The sequence below is a fragment of the Tachypleus tridentatus genome, chromosome 2, assembly GCF_004210375.1.
Source record: "Tachypleus tridentatus isolate NWPU-2018 chromosome 2, ASM421037v1, whole genome shotgun sequence".
Lineage (NCBI taxonomy): Eukaryota > Metazoa > Arthropoda > Merostomata > Xiphosura > Limulidae > Tachypleus > Tachypleus tridentatus.
Genome location: NC_134826.1, coordinates 94,762,982 through 94,785,649, shown reverse-complemented (window position 1 = coordinate 94,785,649; position 22,668 = coordinate 94,762,982). Strand labels below are relative to the sequence as shown.

At 31.8% G+C, this 22,668-nt stretch overlaps 1 protein-coding gene across 1 annotated transcript in view; it reads left to right on the top strand.

The window, feature by feature from the left end:
- LOC143244593 (neurofibromin-like) overlaps window positions 1-22,668 on the top strand; it is a 141,182-nt gene that overhangs the window by 62,910 nt on the left and 55,604 nt on the right. Inside the window, 8 exon segments of the mRNA XM_076489559.1 lie at window positions 1,081-1,164; window positions 2,118-2,290; window positions 5,887-5,979; window positions 6,859-6,989; window positions 11,024-11,198; window positions 14,261-14,500; window positions 15,588-15,755; window positions 16,092-16,215. Of these exon segments, the coding sequence (XP_076345674.1) occupies window positions 1,081-1,164; window positions 2,118-2,290; window positions 5,887-5,979; window positions 6,859-6,989; window positions 11,024-11,198; window positions 14,261-14,500; window positions 15,588-15,755; window positions 16,092-16,215 (1,188 nt within the window).

Genomic DNA, 22,668 nt, shown 5'->3' with positions numbered 1-22,668 from the left:
AAGTAACTGTCACATGTTGGGTAGTGTAATGGGAATGTGGGCAACCAATGGGCTTAGATATTGGGTTCAACTTCACACTTGTTACAATGTTAGTTTTTTTTAATTTTTGGTCATGCTATTGCAAGTGGATCTCACAGGCCACAAATATGAGGTTCACATGCAGAATAAAGAAATTACACATAAACAACTAGTTACAACTCAAATTAACTTGTTTATTTATACACTGTTAAATGGTTCAATTATAATGAAACTCTTGAGGTTGTTTTGTAATAACACTATTTCTGTATCAATGAGTTCTTCATTTTCAGTCTAGTTGCTCATTTACAAGCCTTTCTTTTACACCTAATAACACAGGCACATCAATTAAGTTAACACAAAAAATTATCTTGGTCATAATCTGTATGACTATATTAACAGTTCTTCTGAGATATCTTTAAGTAATTACACTTCAAGTATTTTAAAATTGCTGCTTCTTTAACACAGAAATATTCTTCACTTTTCTCTTTTTGTTATTGAACATTAAGGAAAACTGTTTGTATAGATCAGAAATAGCATATTTATAAGAAGTTGCTGCACAAACTTCTTGTAGCTTCTGAATTACTGTCATCTTTTCTGAAGTCAGAGAAGTGCCATTTATAGTTAGTAACATGTAATAACTTGTACAGTTTTTAGTGTTTTCTTCCTGATTGTTCAAAGAATCTAGCAGATGTGCTTTCACAAATAGGTCTTTTAACAAGTATACTATTCCTTCAGACTAACCAAAATCCACTTTGTTGTTTATCCTTACAAAACTTGTTTCTGTCTCTTATCTGTATCTTTGGCAAAATCATCCAAGACATTTTAACTTACAACAAACGAAGGTGGATTTTCATTTAATAAAATATTCTGTTTTTGGATATGAATTAGATATACTTAAATGAAATCTTTTCATAAAGTTTTATGTGTTGGATTTCCAGAAGTAGCAACCAAAACAAATTGAACATTAACCAAAAACTATATTGTAAGATGTGGTCATGTACATCGAGTTGAATGTTAACTAAAGGGTAGAAATGAATAATTTGGTGATAAAATGTTTTCCAGGATGAATTAGCAAGAGTGTTTGTGACTTTGTTTGATGCTAAGCATTTGCTGTCTCCTCTTCTATGGAGTATGTTTTATAAAGAGGTATGTATGCTGTCTCAATACTGACAATTTTGTTAGTCAGTGATTTTGATTGAAGAAATTTATTTCCTGTAATAGCCTTTCTGTTTTGTTTTTTTCTTTGATTTTTTCTATTGAATCTGATTTTAAATTTATTGCAAGTTTTGAGGTAATTGTATTAGTGTAGTTTTGTCCAAATCACATTTATCAATATTTGAATTTGAAAGACATGTTTGAGATTATTCATCTTTTAAAGTTTACCACCAAGTTTTCTTCACTCTTTTACAAAGGGTTTCCATAGTGGATCAACAGTAATTTAACAGATTTTACATCATTAAAATTGGGGTTTTTATTCCCTGTAATTAATACAGTACAAAAAGCATGTTGTGTAGCTTTGGACTAAGAAAAAAACACTTTTTCTTGGACATGTGATTCATGATGTGTATAACCTTCAATGAATAACCTTCTTGATTAAATCCAGTTATCTTATTGGCATTCTTGAATCTAGTGTGAAAAAGTTGCTAAGTGTAGTATTATATTTACCTCTTTATGGGCAGACTATCCATAAGAAAGTGTACAAATTCTGATACAGTACGTGTATCATCTCACATAAATAGCTATTCTTGTTAAATGCTGCCCTATATATGCAATTTTTTCATATCACAAAACTTGAGCTCCCACATACTCTACATTCAACATGGTTCAACTGCATCTCTGATGTAAACCATCATGCAACAGCCCTCCACTAACAGAAATGTGACATGCAACTCCCTTTCATTGACTCTACCAAATTTTCATTTTTCATTTTGCAGTACTCATGTCAAGATTTTTTTTTACTGTGCTTTTCCATTGTGTTTTTTTCTTTAAACAAAGTGCATTTTTTCTCAATGAGGGTTCTTGATCAAGTACACATAAAGCCTTGTATCTGCAAGTTAACACTTGTTTGAATTAAAATAGTACTGGTTATTATACTGTAGGTGGAGGTATCAGACTGTATGCAGACTTTGTTTAGAGGAAATAGCCTTGGAAGCAAGATCATGGCATTTTGTTTTAAGATATATGGTGCAAGTTATCTTCATACACTTCTAGAACCTCTCATCCAACCCCTAATTGATCAGCCAAACACAAGCTATGAAATAGATCCTGCTAGGTGAGTCTTATTCAAAGTCTAATTAATCAATGAAATAAAAGCCATAAAATATATCCTACTTGTATTTGTCTCAACTCTGATTAATCAGCCAAATACAAACTATGCAATAGATGCTGCTAGTATTCTTCCCAACTGTGATTAATCAGGTAAATATTCACCCAAGTGGAGTCTCCCTGTTATGATGAGTTGACACGAATAAGTACAAGTAAGAAAAATATAACATTAAAAATAAATTGATTTCTGATTAATCATCAGATTAATCTTTATCCAGCTTCTCTTTAGGCTGTCATGAAAATTTTAAATTTTTTATATTTCTTCAATCCGTTGATAGTATATAAATAATTAGCAATTTAAGTTGTTCATTGTCACGTTCTAATCCAAGAGGTGGATAAATGGAAAAGACGTAACAAAGATGTTTAACTTTGGCTGAAGTTGTTGTGGACATAATTTACTAGTAACCAATTAATATAATAACTTAAGATATCCATTAATAAAGGAAAGGTTCAAGAAATGTCTCTCACAGTAGTTGGGTGTATTGTGGACTTCAGTTATCAGTTAATCTTCTGATCACAATGCCTTTTTTAAAATCCTTTTTATGCATGTTACTGAGTTACATTCAAAATCTAATTAAACCCTTTATACACAATGCATTTTAATTAAATTATTATCACATATCTTATAATTCAAAATTTTATATTATTTAAATTTTTTTTTTTTTTTATTTCAAAAGAAATATATAAAATTGTATTGGAAACTTGAGTTTTGATATATTGTTATGTTATTGTGGCTTCAGTTCTCAGCTTTATAAGAAATAAAGTACTTCTCCATGCCTTTTCTTAACATTTAACCCTAATTTTTTTATAGTAGTGATAGTAATGCACTAATCAAAAAGTAAAAAGCAGACAATTTCTCATAACTATCACAATTTTTCTGGTTTTTCTAACTACATGAAAAGAACCATTACAAATTCATCCAAGCTGGCCGTTAACTTTCCTCTGAGACCAAAGCTTGTTCGTAAACAGAAATTGACGATTCTTTGTTCAAAAACAATGTAATATAATATGTTGTTTAATAGATGAAAGCCTTGGCTCTATATTTATTATATATATATGGCACATTGTTAAGAATAAGAAGGAACTATTATCAAATCCTGAAAGAGAGAGGATGATACAGGTAGGTATGACAAGAGACCTGATTGGTTTTTTTCCTGGCTCTGTAATAATAATAAAAAAAAAAGCTATAAAACGTTGTGGTTTGTATGATAAATGACAATTTTAGAGTGAGTAATTTACATTACATTTCATACTTATTGGAGGGGTAGTGAATAAAATAGAGATGAGGAAATGCCTCGACAGAAAAATGTCACCATTTTCACACTAGGAGGAACTTGTGATTTTTTAAAATATTGTCTCTTAAAATTGATAACTTCAAACTTAATATATGTTATTAGCTATGATTTCATGCTATACTAATGGGTACAATACAAACAAAAAAGTAGTTTAATAAAATGTTGAATGTAACCTCTAAAACATCATGACATGCTCAGTAAATGATGCCCAGGCAGATAATGTTAAATTGCATTTTAATCTTTTGTATTTTAGTTAATTATGTATTGTATATATTATAAAATTCATATTTGAAAGGTGTAATGATTATTTAAGTTTTTCTACTCATTGCTTCACTGATTGTATATTCTAAAATGAAGCAAGAGCAAAACATCATGCCATGGGCTAAAATGGACTTTCTGCTGATCACAATGTTACATCACTTGTGGGGATTTGTTAAAGTGTGTAGACAAAAATAATAAAAGATAAAAAAATGGAAAGGAAAAGAATAACAATTGTGAAAATGTAAAGCCTTGAAAATATACATATGACCCAAAGAAGGTATTTTAAGGTTATTCAATGAAGAGATAAAAGGTAAGTACATAATCCATTTCTTAATTTTAAATATTTTATTGGACTGTAAATAGGTGATAACAGAAAACAGAAAGTGAAATATAAGCATTTACCTAAAAAAAAACAAAAACACTTTTCGTCTTCATTACTGTTCTAGAGATTATGCAAATTAAATGCATCTTGCAGCAGGTCATCCTTATCAGGTTAATACTCAAAGAAATGTCCAAATAAAATAGTTTATGCTCTGAGTGAAGTGTTATAACTTATTAGAAAACCTATTTTGGTATTATGTAAAGAGATTTGTAGTTTAAATATACTTAATATTAAAACTCTGTCAAACTTTGACGTGCTCTGGCATCGTATGATAAAACTACAATTGTGTATTACAGTATGTATTTATGATGTCAAAAAGTACATAGGTTCAAGTGTCATAATATACAATTTTAAAATCGTCTAGCCTGGGCACTTTTAAAAGGTAAATCTTCAAAGATAAACTAAAGAATAAAGGTCCATTTCTCGAAAGCACTTGGGTTATAGGTTTTTATCGTTTTACTTTGAGTCTTACATATTTATAACCAACATAAAGAGCTTATTTTAATGTAATCTTCCAATTGTTGTGCAGTATTTGTTATCAAGTACAACAAACTTCTGATAATGGTGAAGCTGTTTCATCCTCTTTAACATTTATCATTTTTTTTCTTATCTAAATAGATATTGGTTAGGTAGTAAGTTAAATTTTACTTAGGTTTTACTCTTTTGTGGGGTTTTTTTATGCATATTTGAAAGGTTAAATACTTTTTAATATAGCCTGAACTTCACTTTGGTTCACAAGAGTTAACTTCCTACACAAGTGCAAGAACATTTAACCAGAGGTTTACATGTCCCTGTTTATAATACCTTAACATATTGAGATTTTTTAGTTACTGTGGGTCAATAATAAATTATATATAAAAAGGTAAAGAAATGAGATTGCAAATATAACCAAAGGAATATAATTGAAGACACCCTGTTGAATAATTAAATGATATTTAAATATCTTTATTTCTTAATTTAAACATTTTATTGCACTGTACGTTGATAATAATTGCTACATTTAATGAAAAGATAGATAAGTGGAAAAATTAAATATAAACATTCATTTTAAAAACTTTTTATTTCATTGAGTAAGTTCTAAAGGTTAAGGAAATGAAATTTTGAAAATTAAAATTAAAAAACTTATTTTTAACCATAATTTGAAAATCACCTTGTACTTGGTCTAGTCAAGAGTACAAGTGAAACTAAAATAAATTCAGAAAGAAATTTTTAGTTGAAATACATGATTAAAAATGTTATTCTTTGTATATAAAATACAAACTTTTAATAAAACACTTCCAATTTTTGTGAGGATTCATTAAGACAGCACTGAATTATAGTACGTATAATGTAATATATACATTGTTGTTCTTCACTCATTTGTGTTACCTGGGCTCATATAAAAAAAGTGATAATCAAAGTTATGTTGTTTAACATATTTTTTTGAAATTGTTCAGTGAATCTGATCTTTTTCTAAAATGTTCTGTGCAGTGATGTTTTTTCGTAGGAATATACTATTTCTTTTGGTAATTATATATGTGTTTGTTTTTTTTTCCCTGAGAAATAGGTACTCTGTTGTGATATACATTTTTTGATAATTGTGGAATATAATTTATCTTGTCATAGATTGGAAGAAGGAGAGGATGTAGAAGAAAACCAAAGAAACTTGATCTCACTTACTCAGAGGGTATTTAATGCTATAATCTCCTCAGCAGATAGGTAAGGATGTGGTGGTTATTATACTACAAATTAAAAACAAACTTGATAATAAATAATAATATAATAAAAATGATTGGCCCAGGACAACAATCTGGCAAATAGTCTTTTGGTGGAGGTGAATAAAACTATAGATGTAAAAAGTTACACGCTTAGGATTTTGTTAAAGTATGTACAAATATATTGTATGATAAAAAAACTTACTTATTTTATGTATTTACTATGTTAATTATGAGATTTTTTATGAGTTAATAACCACCTTGGTTAAACAAATTGGCTCAGCATGATGTATGTTAGTGTTGAATAAAATTATAATTTGATGAAGTGGGATGTTTGTGTTAGATTATCTAAGGCTATGATAAAGAATGTTATGCATAATTCATGGATGTTATATTAATTTATAAAATAAGGAATCAATTCTCTTTATGATTGTATGAAAGTGGCAAAACTGTCAATGGTACTATGTTTTAGTTAAATATAAGTTATGTGTACTAAAAACTTTAAAACAATAATGTTCTTGTTGGACAATGACAGAATAATAGTACATCCTGTATATGTATGAAAGAAAATGGAGTACATCATATTAATATTATTTTGAATATGCAAATCAGTAAGTCACATGATAGCCACAAGCATGTGTTTGGTCATTTTGACCAACCATGTGTTAAAAGAGTGAAAAACATATGAACTGAAATAGTACCAAATTTTGTGAAAATGTACACACTATACTGAAAGTTAGATGTATTAAATGTAAAAAGGCTTTAAACAAGTACAGTGAGGTCACATGGTTTGTCATATAGACTGAACCCTCAACAAGAGAGTTAATAGTATATGTATCATGTAAAGCCAATAAAATTTTGGTTTGAATTTTTCTTATTATAGTTTTCCCCCTCAGTTGAGAAGTATGTGTCACTGCCTTTACCAGGTTTTGAACAAAAGATTTCCCAACGTTCCTCCAAACATCAGTGCTGTTGGAACTGTAATCTTTCTTCGATTTATCAACCCAGTTATAGGTTTGTAGTTTTCTGTAGAAGAGATAATTTAGTAACATTTGCATTCTATACAAAAAGTTAAGGTGCTGTTTTAATTTTTCAGTTCAGTGAATAATAAGTTCAATTTAGCTATGATAAAGCCTGAAAATGTAAATAAGTAGTTTTAGACTTCCTTAAAGATGAAAATAAATGTGTTTCAATCAATTTAATTAAATGATTTTTATAAAAAGGAAATGGATTTATGAAATAATATTTTCATATTATTTTTACAAATTCTATAAAACAGCATTGGTAGAACTCATCATGATCTTATTGTTAGACACATGAATTTTAAGCATTTTTAAAAATATTTTGTGGATGCTAATAAACACAGCAGTAATAGAACCAATATCTAGCTCCAAGGCAGTTTGTCTTTTCGTTTTGGATGTTGTGGAAGTGACTGAGATTATAGTCTTCTGTATCTGTTAAAGATTTGTGTTGTCATTGTGGATGGTAACAAACATAGCAATATCAGAACTGACCTAAATCATATTGTTAGACATAGTTTTAAGGTGGTAAAGTTGACTAAAATGATTTTGTTGGGCACATGTTCCTTAAGAATTCATACTATTGTTGTGGATGCTAACAAACTCAGCATAGATAGAAGTGACTAAGATTTCATTGTTGGATGTGTGGCTTTTAAGAATTCATGCTCTTATTGTGAATGCTAACAAAAACACCAGTCACTTAAGTTATTGTTGGAAATGCTGCTGTTAAGTATTTACCAAATTAAAGTCTGGTGCTCTCTGACTTTTTATTCTGGTTATTTTTGTTACAACTTGTGTAAAAAAAAAATCTAAACATTAAAGATAGTTTAAAGAAGATCCTATTTTGATCTTTTTAAAAACAAAATGATCACAGAATGATCTTATGTTAGCTAAATAGCAAAACCATGAGAGGATACAGGAAATTTGATACTACTTCATTGCTATCATAGTTACTTTTACAAAGATACAAGTTGGAAATCAGATCAACAAAGACACAAAATAAAAGCTATACAAACAAAAATCAAGACTTAATAGCAGATTAATATCATATATATTTCATATAAGAAAAAGCCTTTTCATACCTGTTTTAAATGTGTAGTTTTAATGGCCACAGATGTTGAAATTATTCTACTTTTCAGTGACATAACACCCTTGAAATGTATTATTTGTTTTATTTTAATTGATACTAATGGACAGCAAAATACTCAAGAATTTAATTTTTGGTTTGTGGTGTTTTAATCAATTGAAATATTACAAAGAACCTAAAGAATAAACTAATCCTGCATCTTCAAACAATATACTTTTTTACCAGTTTATGAAAGAGGCTTATAATCTTTTTTAAATTAATAGAAATTCAATTTTGTGTATATTTAGTTTTGAAAATGTAGAAGTTTGGCTTTATTGGACTGCTTTTACCTATTTCTAGAATGGGACGGCATTTTGATTTTGTATTGAGACGTCATCTTGGTAGGCAGAATGATGTCCCACTCTAGAAACAGGCAGAAACAATGTTTTATCAAGGTATTATGGTGATTTTTAAATAATGAAAATTACAAAAAAAAACAACTCACCATTAGCATTAGATTCCTCAGATATAAATTAAGAGATTTACACTATAAATTCAATTATTTAGTTCATAATTTATGACATAAGATAAAATTTATACCTGGAAATTGACCTTTTGATTGAAGCTACAGTCCCATAAGAACAATGTTAACAAAATGTGATTGTCTTATTGTTTTACTTGGTATCAGTAACCTGATATTATGTACACTTATGTCAAGACAAGATGAATGTAGTCCAAAGAAAATCAATTAATGGAAAACTGATGCATGTGGATACATGTTATAATGGTATGATGAAATGAACATTTGAAACAGTTCAATGTTGATAATTGGAAATATCATTATTTTCAAAAAGTATGAGTAGTAAACCACACCCGTTCTTTATCATGTCATAATATAATTGATAAATTGTATTGTTCAAGATATTAGTTATCCCAAGATATAATCATAATGCAAAAGCTAAGGAAACAAGTGTTTATCTGTGAATTATCAATGAAAATAGTAAAAAGTTTGAATATACTGCAATATTATTGAAGAAACATTAGTAGCGAAAGTGGTCTGTTCTAAAAATCAGATTAACAACTTTTAATATATTGAAATGCCAGAGCATTTTGGTAACACTACATTCCATCATTTTGTCTGCTATCCAGTATTGCTTTTATTATATAAAGAGGACATGTTTAAATTTTACTATAGTATATTAATGATAATTATATTAATTCTTAAATGGTGGGCAAAAAACTCTTTTCAATACTGTATTGTCCTTGCTTCACTAAAGTTTTTTGTACAGTTATTCACAAATACACATGGAATGCATTAAGGATATAGCTTATATTTGGTTTTGTGAAGAGCTTCTGTTCCATTTAATATAGATATTAATTGTTTAACTCTTTAAGTTAGAGTTGTGATTTTTAATTACTGACCATGTATATCATATGTATATAAATCACACTCTTATTTAATATAACATAAATTGGGCATTTTTCATACCACTTTTACCAGCAAGAGTTGCTGCATATGTTTTTTTGCTGTAACCACATCCAAAATATGACATAGAGCAAACTGTTGTCAGGAAAATATAGTCTGTTTATGACCAAAAATACGACATAAAGCAACATGTTGTTTGGATAACCAGTAGGTTGTTTACAATTACCAGTCATCATTTTTTTGACATGCTAAATGTTCAATTTGAGCAGAGGCAGCTATGTATCAATTGATTCCTTACTTATCTCTGACACCAAGTTTAGTGTATACCCTTTTACAATTGATTCATTAGCTGAATAGAATTTTAAATAGTTTGGAAGTTTTATATGTGAGTTTTTGGATAGTAAATTCTTTTTGATCCAGTGAAACCAGTCAGATCAAAGTAGAACATGAAAAGTACTTATGTTTGATGTGTCACTGGTGTTTATTGGTCAAACCAATTTCAACTAACATGCTGGTTTTGTTTTTAGCATTCATGTACTGGTCACTCAAAAAATGGCAGAAGATGGCTTTAGCAATAATCAAGGTGGTTTTTAATATATAATGGCTGTTTAGTTTGTATTAATAATGGACATTTTTTTCCATTTGTTGTTTGGTGTACAATAATTCCTGTTTTATTTATGTGACTATTATATATTCAAAACTACAATCTAATATTCAAATGCTTCCATGGCCAGGTACTATAAATCTTTGGGATTACTTGTTTTTATACCGAGCCTCCATAGTAGCTGAAATGCTTTCCCACTCTAGAAGCAATCTTTTACAATAAGGCCTTATCATAATAGTCAGAATGATGTTTCACTCTAGAAACAGGCAGAAGCAGTTTTTTATACTAAGGCCTCATCATAGCAGCTGCAATGCTGTCAGATGCCAGAAACAGGCAAAGGCAGTCCATTAAACTCAGAACTCTACAATGCTTAAAATACCTTTAATATCATAAATTTTATTGTAATTTTAACATACTTCATTTTCAAATGTACTTTATTAGTTATTCTGTATTTTGTCATCCTGCAACAGTCATGTTAACATATCTGATAAATGCCAAGCATTATTGTATATTCTATAAAGTTATTTATTTTCTTCAGTTGTCGGAGCACTGTTTATCATAAGCTTCCTGATTTCTTTTTCTTACTAAAATATAAAGAGAAGTGTAATATTTAGCATGAAATTTATGTTGTATTGTTTGTGTTTATAAAATACTGACATATTTCTTTGTGTACAAAAACATAAACAAAAGTAAAGTATTCAGTGTGAAGTTTATACTATATTCTTTTTGTTCTTTAAAAAAAAAAATTTCTTTGTGTACTAAAACATAAACATGAGTGTTTTATTCAGTGTGAAGTATGTATTATTCTTTACAAAATATTAACTGATATCTTTCTATACTAAATCATAAACAGAGGTGTCATATCCAGAGAAATTTGTATTGTATATTTTGTATTGTTGCTTATAAAATACCATCTGTTTTGTACCTCTGTAGTTTCTCCATATGAAATGGGAATTGTAGAAAAACAGCCATCACCCAAGACAAAACGAGGACTGATGCTTATGTCTAAGATCTTACAAAATACAGCCAATCATGTGGAGTTTAGTAAAGAACAGCACATGCTGCCCTTTAATGATTTCCTACGAAGTAATTTTGATATTGGTCGCAGGTGAGATTTGTTAATTAGTATAAATCATATTCTGCGTATATACACATGTATACTTTGTCATAATAGAAACAAAGCCTGATTGAGAAACACCAAAATAGTTAACTCTATCCTAATGATATCTGGAATTTTCCATTTCTAATGTGATACTTACCTTCTCTCACAAGGTTAGCTATTCTTGTGCAATGCTACACATTGTTTCAAACTTTTTCTTTAGATATGCCACAAGCCTTGCACTTTCCCCTCGTTGGAATAGTACATTCCAACATATTTCTCATGCAGATCATCATGAATCATTTATTACCCAATAGTATGCTCATGTGACACATGTGACTCTATCTTCACTCCTGTACTGAACATTCACTTCTTTTTTGACAGCTTTGAAGTGCAAACATTTTCTTTTATGCTTTAAGTTTTCCCATATGAGATATTTTGAATTTTCTTTGAAGTGGTTTTAAATTTTGGCTATATATTTATGTTACCACTTGTCTACCCATTTATTATTGTCGCTTTTTTGTACTAGTCTTTTACTTCAGTTTAGTAAATTATGGAATCCAAAGTCAACATCACAATTTCAGGAGTCACACAAACTACAAATATTCTGTCTCTTTCATGGGCAACCCGTTGATGGATCTTTATACTTTTTGTCCAACTGGAGATTGAACAATACTTGGGTCATTCTTTGTTCCCTGAAGGTGACTGTGCTTCTTCAGAATCAATTGATGTTTTTCAGCAGAATGATGATTTTTTCCTTCTTCCAAGTATGCCATTCTTTCTTAGTTTCAGTCTGAAGATTCAAGGTCCATCCTAAACTTTCACAGATTTTATATCTCAAGTTTGTGATGTTGCAAGAGCATTCTTCTCAACCTTTTTTGGTTTTTCTTCCCTCTCTTGATATTCAGGTTCATGTTGATCACTTTCTTTCCCACTTGGGTGAAAGGTTCAGTATGTCTTGCCTTCCTGCAAGCCTCTTATCAGTATGCCCTAGCTTACAATCAAGCAGAATATCTGTTTTGGATCACCAATTGTGGTTTCCTTGTTACCTCTTTGGGAGCAGCTCCCGAATTTGATATTACTTTTACACATGCCCAGTATTCTTACCTTTTTGTTATTTTACTAATCTCCTACAGTATCTTACTTTTATTCTTTTATCTCAGGGGCTCTTCAGAAGAATCTCAATAGATTGTCAACTTGATACCCTTTGCCTTCTCTTTTATACTTTGGCTTGTATTTCCTTCTCTGCTCTATAGTTTCATTTTTGTTGAGACCTTATTGGTAGGGACCCTATTCTGGCTCAAATTAATTTACTTTCCACTTATCACAAAGGCTTACAACTTACTCCTTTTCATGACATCTCTTTGGCACAGCCCCTGATGATATTGATCAGCAGGTAACATTCACCTGACAGCAGTCCACCCCTTGAACTTTTGTAGCCTGTTTCTCTTGACCTGAAATTTCCATGCTTCCTATTGTTATCTCCTGTTCTTGGTACTTTCTCTCATCAAGGTCATCACTGACACGTCATCCATCGATTGTTAGATTTTCTAACAATAAATTTGGGAAGTTGTGCTGCCTAGAAACTTACATAAATGCTGAACAAGTTATATGAATTGTTCACAAGCACAAACTAAATGCTGTTTAGAAAATTTGTAGTAAATGTTATGCAGTTGTTAAGCATTTCCAATGTAAAAGTATAATAGCCAAGGAATATCAATGATAGGTTGGTAGTACAGAAAATGAATAGCTGGTGAAGATATTCAGTGTGTTCATTTGGAGCATTATGGAAAATGTGATGCTTCTTTCCAGTTCCATGTTTTATTTTGGGTAAGTGACATCACACGGGTATCTTTAGGTACAATAGAATAAGGATAGGTGCCAAAATTCTTAGATTATTCAGTCATGTTAAATTTTTGCTCATGGCTTTAAAATATTGCACTTGCTGTTAATGAAAGAGTTATTTGTTCTAATTCAAAGTGTTTATGGTTTTGATAAAATGTGTTGGATTAATCCAGTTCAGACAATGGCATTTCATTTCTTCTGGCCTGTTGTACCTTTTTGAAGCATGTATATATTTAAATTTTTTGAACTGTTCTTATTGGTATATACTTTTAATAATTAGACTTTTAGATTTAAATTTACTGGTGTACTGTTTTCATCTAATAGCTTTGATTAACCTTGGTATATTGTTTTGACCTGTTCACTATTCAGCCTGTAATTAATATTAGTGGTGCATTATTTCAATTTATTGATATACTATCTTGGATTAATCTTAGTGATTTACTGTTTTTATCAAGTAGTTTTGACTAGATCTTAGTTCTTTACTATTTTGACCTTGCAACTTTGATTAATTTCAGTTCTTTACTGCTTTGATCTAGCAGCTTCAGTGTATCTCAGTTTAACATTTTCAATTAGTTGTTCATATATTAATCTGAATAATTGATAACTTAAATAATTCAACTTTTAAAACTTTTTTTTGGGGGGGTGAGATTCACCATGAAGTATTTTGGCCTTTATCTAGTTCTAACTTTTCTAGGCATTATGAGCTGTATTCAGATAATTTTAGTATCTATTGATAATACTGGATAGCAAAAATATACCAAGTGGCTTTTTAAAATGCCTTGCATCTCACTTGAAGAGTGCCAATTACTTAATAATTCTGTAAGTTATAAAACTTACATTTTGAGCCATAAATGTGGCAAACTACAACTCAGTTTTTCTAATTACAGATTTATGACCTACCTAGTTAGAATGTGATTTGACTATCAGTCATGAGATGAAATAACATTTTTATTATCTAGTGGTATGTTTTAAGATCTTTAGTACTTTGTTATATTTTATAAGTATATCTAAATTTATCCATAGAACCTTCTAGATTAGAATATAATGTTTATATTTCATAGTTTTTTTAATTGGTTTAGTATTAACATTTCCATTTTGTCAAAGAGATATTGAGGGTGTTATGTGTTATACAAAACTATGAGAACATTTTGTTTGAAGACTTTAAATCTTATTTTATAGGACAAAAATCCATAAATCACTTAATTTAAAACCTTTTTTTTTTTAAGATGGGTAATTGAGATTACTTCAGACTGCGAATCTTTGGACCAGACTAGTCACAGCATGTCTTTCATCAGTGATGCCAATGTACACGCTCTTCATCGTCTCTTGTGGAATCACCAGGAAAAGATAGGAGATTACTTATCGAGTTCAAGAGATCACAAAGCTGTTGGACGTAGACCATTTGATAAAATGGTAACATTGCTGGCGTACTTGGGACCTCCTGAACATAAGCCTGTGGATTCTCAGTAGGTTCTACTCTGAAGTTTCATTTATTTAAGTCAGCTATTAAATTTTTTTATTCTTGTCTGTATTGTGTACAATATTCATACTTAAATCAACTGTGGAACATTTGCTTTTATTTTCTACTTTTCAAATTCACATGAAGCAACACGTCATTATAAATTGAAATGATGTTTATGTTTTCTAAAGCCATGTTTAGTATATGATCTGCTTATAGTACCATTTCGTTTTTGCATAAATCATATATATATTTAGCAGTATAAATTAACCTACAAATATCCACAATTAATGTGAACAATGATTGGCCATTTTCCACAGGTTTTTTGTTGTTTTTTTGGCCCAGCAGTGTTATGAAAATTACTGTTCATTCAATAAAATATCATTTTCTACAAAGAAATTTGAAATTTTTAAAACCTTCACAGTTTTTTAAAATCTAAGTCAAAATGTGTAGTATTTTTCTTTAAGTAAGTTTTTTTAAAATTTTAATTCTAATTTAATTTTAATTTAATAATGACCATTATATGGTCATGAGAAAAGTTTTATGATTTTTGCACAAAATTATTTAAATGTGAGAAACTTGGCTTTGAAAAAACTTAGAATTTTATTGAAGTTATCTTTGCATTTTGTGACATTTTATCAACAACAAAAAATAATCATGATAATAACTTGTGTGTTTAGTATTACTAGATGTTTCAAATAAATGAGGTGGTGAGAATTGCCTTTGTCATGCAGGGACTTATAAAACCTAGCTTTTATCATTTAATAAGTTTTGACTTATTTGAATCCCTCTTATTAATGTTTCTAAAGTTGTATTATATTAATATGACAAATTATTTGTATTACTTTTCTCTCTTCTTGTGACTGTATGCAGTTATCATGTTAGTTTGCAGATGGAACACATCATGTACATTTTGGCTGTGGAGTCATAATAAAAGTAGCAGTCATCTTGTTATTCATTTGAAAAAGCTCTTGTGGTAGCAGGTGTTGCTAGCTGGGTACTCTCCCTGTAGTTAGTTCTTTAAAATTAGGATCAGCTGTATCTGACTTTTTGCTGTTTAGGTTGAAATTTTAATTTCATTCCCAATTCTTAAGGTGGAGCAGCATGGATATGACCAGTACAAGGTTTGAGGAAATCATGTCAAAGCACAACATGCATGAGAAAGATGAGTTCAAATCTATAAAAAGTTTAAACATATTCTACCAAGCAGGCACTTCAAAGGCTGGGAACCCAGTCTTTTATTACATTGCCAGAAGATACAAGTGAGTAAGCCATTTTTAAGAATAATGTTTACTTAAAATATCCAATGTGATTTTTAATGTTTTAAAATATAAATAATATTTTTCAACTCTTTATTTTGAAGGGAATGAGAACTAAAGATTACCCTATCATTATAAGCTGTAATATATTGTTTTAAGAGTCACTTTGAAGTGAACCAATAAAATATGTACTACATTTAGGAAAGAAACAGCCCCTTGAGTAATTGTTTAATTAGTATCAGTGATGATTTTCCTATACAATATGTTTCAGCCTTAATTTGGCCACTCTTGCTTATTGTGTGATCAAATACCTTTACTTGTAAATTTCTTTGCTTGCAGAATTGGAGAAACAAATGGAGATTTACTCATTTATCATGTGATTTTGACACTCAAGCCATTTTGTCACAAACCTTTCGAGTTAGTTATAGATTTCACCCACACTTGTGCTGATAATCGTTTCCGGGTAAGAACTTTGCTCATAGTTGTGCTTAATTATTTCTAATGTGAGAACCATTACTTAACTTGTGTTAATAATTTTTGTGCTTGTGATAATTATTTTTATTAACAATTTATTCTCATGCTGAAAATTTATTTGACTGATAACTTCTAATTTACTGATAATTACATCATATATAACTTATTTTTGCATGAATGATCACTCATGGTTAGAACTTTTTATTTCTATTGTGATAATTGTATAAAGTAAAGAACCTTACTTGTCACAAAATATAATAAGAATGTTGTAGTGTCCTTGTAGTTCCATTTAATATAAATCATTGCCAGTACACCATGGATAAACCTAGCAAACAGACATTAGAGCTTCAAAACATCTAGAGGTTTATAGATCTAATAAGAAAATGGACAGTTGTTACTACTGAAATTAAAAAATAGAAGATACAGTCAAAATAAAATTATTTAATTAAGCCAATCATCAGATGGTGGGAGTATTGCAACTACAGGGTGTAAGATAAACTCTGAGTGAACTGTTCAAATGCAAGAGAAGATTCACTTATAAACTAAACAAGAGAAATTGTAAGAATGATCAGCAGCTATGGGAGTGTTAAAACAGAAACACAAATCTTATAGTAAGTTTTAGCTCTCACAAATCAGGAAAACAAGCTGTTTTTCAAAAGTTTGGCCAAATATGATACAAAAGTGCCAAAACTTTATTCACAGCTCAAATTATCTTTGTAGCTGAACATTTAAAAACCAAACACCAGAGTAAGTAAATATTTCTACTTCATGTAATAGTCACAAGGCATTTTCTGTACACAAGGCTCCCTTGTACATGGTGAGGGGATCTCCCAGAAAAAGTTTTATACTTTCAGTTTATCTCCTCTGGGATCTGAACATCCACTCATGTGTTTGCTGTGCAAGGCAACCTGTGAATGAAGGGGAGGAGAGGATCCTGGTGGTTGAGGTGTCAAACCCTAACATACCACTTTAGCCTTGAATTCCTGTAGATGGGCAGCCTTGTGGTGGTCCCCCCAGGGACAGTTGGCTGGTCCACTTTGGCTAAGATCAATCAAGTATCACTGTTGGACGTTCTCAACTGGTGTTGTGGAAATTGTGTCTAGTGCTGGTGTTTTGGTGTAGTGCTCACAAAACCTTGGCATTGATGCAGTGTCCTTGTTTGGCATTGTAATGCATCCTCTCATGGGGCTTCATGGTGTGTGGGGTCAGTGGGAACCAAAATATTCTTTCTTTATTATGGATCCCCTAACTTAAAAATAATAAAAAAAATAGACCATAAGTAATCAACTGTATCTTGAATATTCTAAACAGCAATCTTCAGCTTCATCAACACCTGTACCTGATTTTCTGATATAACATTCTTTATCAGACAAATCTTTAGGGCAAATGTTTCCATTTTTTTATTCAGAATGGACTAGAAGGGCTTGCTGTCTCTCCTATGTCAGTCAAAAAACTACATTTTGGGGAAATCTTGGTGGAAACAACCACTCCAAAGCAGAATGAACTCCTCTTGCATTCAAATGTCATTGGGGATATACCCATTGAGGTTGCTCTCTATACTACTTTGAATTTATCACAAGGAGTTATTGTTGAGAGGAATTTAAAGAACATTCTTAAGTCAGAGATCCTCGCTGGTTTCTCTACTCAAGGAGTTTCTGGAGTGAGGCATATATCCACTAGCAAAGATGAAATTATGATGCTGACCATTGTCCTAATTTACATCACCATGTCCACCTGCCATCATCAAAGCAGGTTATCAAAATTGCAAGGTGTGACAATATACATCATTTGAAAATAGTTTACAACATTTCTTATCCCAAGGCTAGAAAGTTACTGTCCACCATTACTTCTTGGATGTATATTGCTGTATTCTGTTCTACTCTTACAATGGGAGTGCAGACAGATCTCTACATGTCTCTGAAAAAGTTGTTTTCAAATGGCATGAAGAAGCTTTTGCCCTCTATGGTTAAGAGAGTTGACAAGTCAACATCAACACCTACCTCTATCCTTACTATTCCTTCTAGTGGGTCCCTGGATCCACTAGATTTGTTCTTGCCCTCAGTCACTGGAATTTTCATCTACCAACAGAGGCTTGCCCACTTGACCCAGAATAGGATCCATGGAGGTTGACAGACCTTCTACTAAAGAGAAATGATATGCTCGAAAACAAAATATCCCTCTGTCCAATTCTCCTTCACATAAGCAAAAATGGCCACTTTAAAACAGTGCAACTGTTAATGTTTCTGTTCTAATTCCATTCTTACCATCCTGTGTGTTTTTCCTTATATGAAACATAAATGAAACCTCCTGAAACAGTTATCTTTTGGCAGCTTTCTTTATACTGGAATGACAGATTGTATGATGGATGAGTGTGTGGAGGGGTGGCACTACAGGTCGACTACCATGTGCTCACACTGTTTCTGCAACTTGATACACCCTTGGAGGCTGTAGCCATCCATGTTTTCTTTGGTGGAACCATCACTGATTGCTCTCTCTTCTTGTCTCCTGAGGAGACTTATGATCGGTCAGACTGTGATGCTCTCATTGAACATCAGAATTAAAATGGGGGACTTTAATGGACATAATTTACTCTAGGGTGATGGTAGGGGTCATTCTTTAAAGCATATGCTTTCAGGTCATAAATTTTCTGTCTTCAATACTGATATTTATATCTATTTCATGCATCTAATCAGTCATTTGCTGCTATTGATCTCTCTCATTCTCTGTTCCCCTTCACTTTTCTCTCATTTCTCTTGAGGGGTTGACAGTGACCAACTAGGCAGTGTTTATTTTCCTATCATATTGAGAGAGACTGGCCATGGTTGATGCCACCTGACCCATGTACCACACTGAAAGCTAGACCAGACTGACTGACCCTCACTTCTCTTGGAACTTGATCCTGGCATCATCTGTAAACTATCGATAGATAACTGTGTGGCAGTAGTAACTGACTGTATTGTCTGAGCAACTGTTCAATCTGTTCCTAAAACCTCTCGGCCATGATGGAATCCTGCCTGCCACATGGCATGGATGGCTCAAAATTGGAATTGCGATACCTTTCATAGATATCTCATGTTTTCAAACTGCATTGCACATGTTAAGCAGGTAAGACATCAAAGCTCTTCACAGGTCTGGCAGTGCATCAGTTGGAACTGATGATATTCACTACAAGATGTTGTGCCATCTCTCTCTTGCCCCTCTTGCTATTCCTCTTGCTGTTTTTAACCAGATCTGGCAGGAGAATATTTGTCCTAATGCTTGGCACCATCACCTGTTGAAGTGTTCCACAAACTAAAGTTTGTTATAGGTTCTAGTTGTAATATGTCATACATCACCTGTTGAAGTGTTCCAGAAACTAAAGTTTGATATAGGTTCTAGTTGTAATATGTCAAACTATTGTCCATTTGCTTTGACGAGCTGTCTCTGTAAGATGTTAAAGAGGAAGGTCAATGCCTGTCTTGATTGGTTCCTAAAATCAAACAACCTCCTCTCACCCACCCAGTGTGGGTTCTGATGACAAAGCTTCACCGTAGACCATCTGATTCGACTTGAAATCACAATCAAGGAAACCTTTCTTAAGTGACAACATCTTGTTTTTGTATTTATTTTTATTTTAATAAAGCTTATAATACATGGAGGTATGGCATCCTGTCTGGCCACATGCCCATTTTTGTTAAATGTTTTTTAATGGATTGATGACTCCAAACCCATGTTGGTTCAACACTTTCTCCTTCTTTCCCACAGGACTTTGGATTCGTTCTGGACTATGTCTTGAGTGTCACACTTTTCACTATAAAGATTAATGCCATCAGTGGACGACTTTCCCCTACAGTTGCAAACAATCTCTATGCTGAGGTTTATTGAGCAGCAGCTATAGACTGTTCTCGGTCGCTTACTGAAGTGGACCACAGCAAACAATTTTACCTTCTCTTGCCCTAAAACAGTTTGCATGCACTTCTGCCACCAACGAGGTATTCACCCCTATCCCAAGCCTCATCTAGTAGAAGTTGTGCTTTCTGTAGTACTTGAGGCAAAGTTTTTGTGGCTCATCTTTGACCGTAAGATGGCCTTTATTCCACACATCAATCAGCTACATTTCAAGTGTACGAACAGCTATGTTTGAAGTGTACAAGGGCATTGTGAACATCCCCCATGTCCTCTCTTCCACCTCTTAGGGAATGGATTGATGATCTTTGCTAAAAATCTACTGTGCCCTCATTCAATTAAAACTGAAATATGGGTCTCTGGTCTATGCCTCTTCCAGGACCTGGGCCTTGAAGAAGTTGGGCCCTGTTCATCATCAGGAGCTTTCTGCACTTCTCCAGTCCAGAGTTTGTACACTAAGTGTCATGAACCTCCTCTAAACCTCTGTCTTTTGCAACTGTCTTTACTGTATGCTTCAAAATTTTGATCCTTACCATAGCATTCCACCTAGGGTTCTGTTTTCTTTTCCCTCCATTAGCCTTGCTTTCCCAGAATAGATGGTCTGCCATTGCCCCTTTTGGCCTTCATATCCAGGCACATTTGACTGAATTAGGTGTATCTTTGGATGACAATGCTGTCTCCACTGGTTAGCCCATCTCACCATGGTTTATTACCATCCCCAAAATGAGACCTTTTTTTTGAGTCACCTGAAAAAGACAGATATTCCCATTTGGAAATATTATTTTCTCTCTGCCAAACATCTTTCAAACCATTATTCTGTTTCTATTTATATGAATGATTTGAAATCAGATGACTCTTGCTCTGGATTACATAGAAGTTATTCAGTACATGAACTGTATGATTTGTGTAGATTCTCTTAGCTCTCTACTGGACTTGGAATTGCTTCACATTAGTTCTCACCATCTTCTTGTCAATATTCAAAACTGACTGGTTCGTTTTCTTTATTATCCATTTCTATTCAGTTCTTCTGGATGCCAGGCCATGTTGGTATTTGCATGAATGTTCTTGCTGACACCACAGCTATCACGATTATGCCTGTCCCATACATGGACTACGCTCCTGTTTTCAGTGCTCAGCTCTACACTGGTTAACAGTTGACTTGGAGTGAGTAACATAATAACAAGCTTTTCCAGTTAAAACCTTTTTTTGGACTTTGGCCATCTTGCATGTACAGATCAGAAGGAGGAAGTTGTACTAGCTAGGCTATGCATTGGTCACAGTTTTTAATTCATCAGTTTTGTTTTGTTTTGTTTTTTATCTGGGTCTGATTCACCAATGTGTGGTCTGAGTGACACTCAAGTCACAATAGACCACATTTTACTGTCATGCTATCCTTACAACTGTGAGCAACAGCACCATTTTGGATATATTTTTACCATGGGTTCATCTTTGACATTGGACAATGTCATTGGCTAGGATGACACTGTTCACCTCAGTTGTGTTTTTAAATGTTTAAGGTTCATTGGTCTTTATAACTCTATTTAAGCTCTTAATTCAAAAATTGGACTTTGTTTTGTTTTAACATGATTCCTCTTTACATTTTTGCTTTTTACCAGTTGTATGACACAAATAGCCAAGTTGCTTTGCACTAATAAACACCACCAAACCAACCAACTGTACACAAGGTTACGTAGGATACAATGACACTTTGGCTGGTCAAGTTACAAAAAGTAACACCTCAGGTTGAACTTAACATGACTTCTGTGAGATTTAGGACATTCCAGTTAGAACTTATGACAATTCAAAATTTTTATAAATATAAAATAGAAACTGTAAGAGAGTAGCTTTATTCTAACTGAAGAGTATGGGTTAATTTTATGTACTCATGTGTGATCCCTAATGAGGGATATTTGGTGTTCTGGTTTATATATTATCCAAAAAGCAAATTGAGGTCTTTGTAGCTAACAATTAAGATAAATAGATTGTGGCTTGTCTCTATATCAGAACTATGTGCATTTAAACAACAAATGAAACAGTGAAACAATGAATAGAAGTAATAACTTTTCTTCCAGTGCATCTCATTTTGGAGTTTTAAATGTTAAACAAAAATCTTTGATGAATGTGGAGTTTTACATGTTACAACTCTGACTAATATCTATTATTCCTCAGCCTTTTCTTTATTTACATTCATACTTCAAATAAAGAATAGTAATCATTAAATGTTTTGGACCTAAATTAGGTTATTGGGTTTTTTGTTTTTATAAATTTAAGGTTTTTATTAAAATAAAAACCACTATGTGATCTAGTACTATGCTCTACCATTGTGCAAAAAGTCAGTTTATTGCCTTAAAAGCCAGACTTTACACACTGATCATTGTAGGATTTTACTTGTTAAACAAACTGATTATTTTGTGGTTTCCCATGTTCCAACTCTGACTAATATCTATTATTCCTCAGTCTTTTCTTTATTTACATTCATACTTCAAACATAAAGATTAATGATCATTAAATGTTTTGGACCTAAATTAGGTTATTAGGTTTTTGTTTGTTTTTTTTT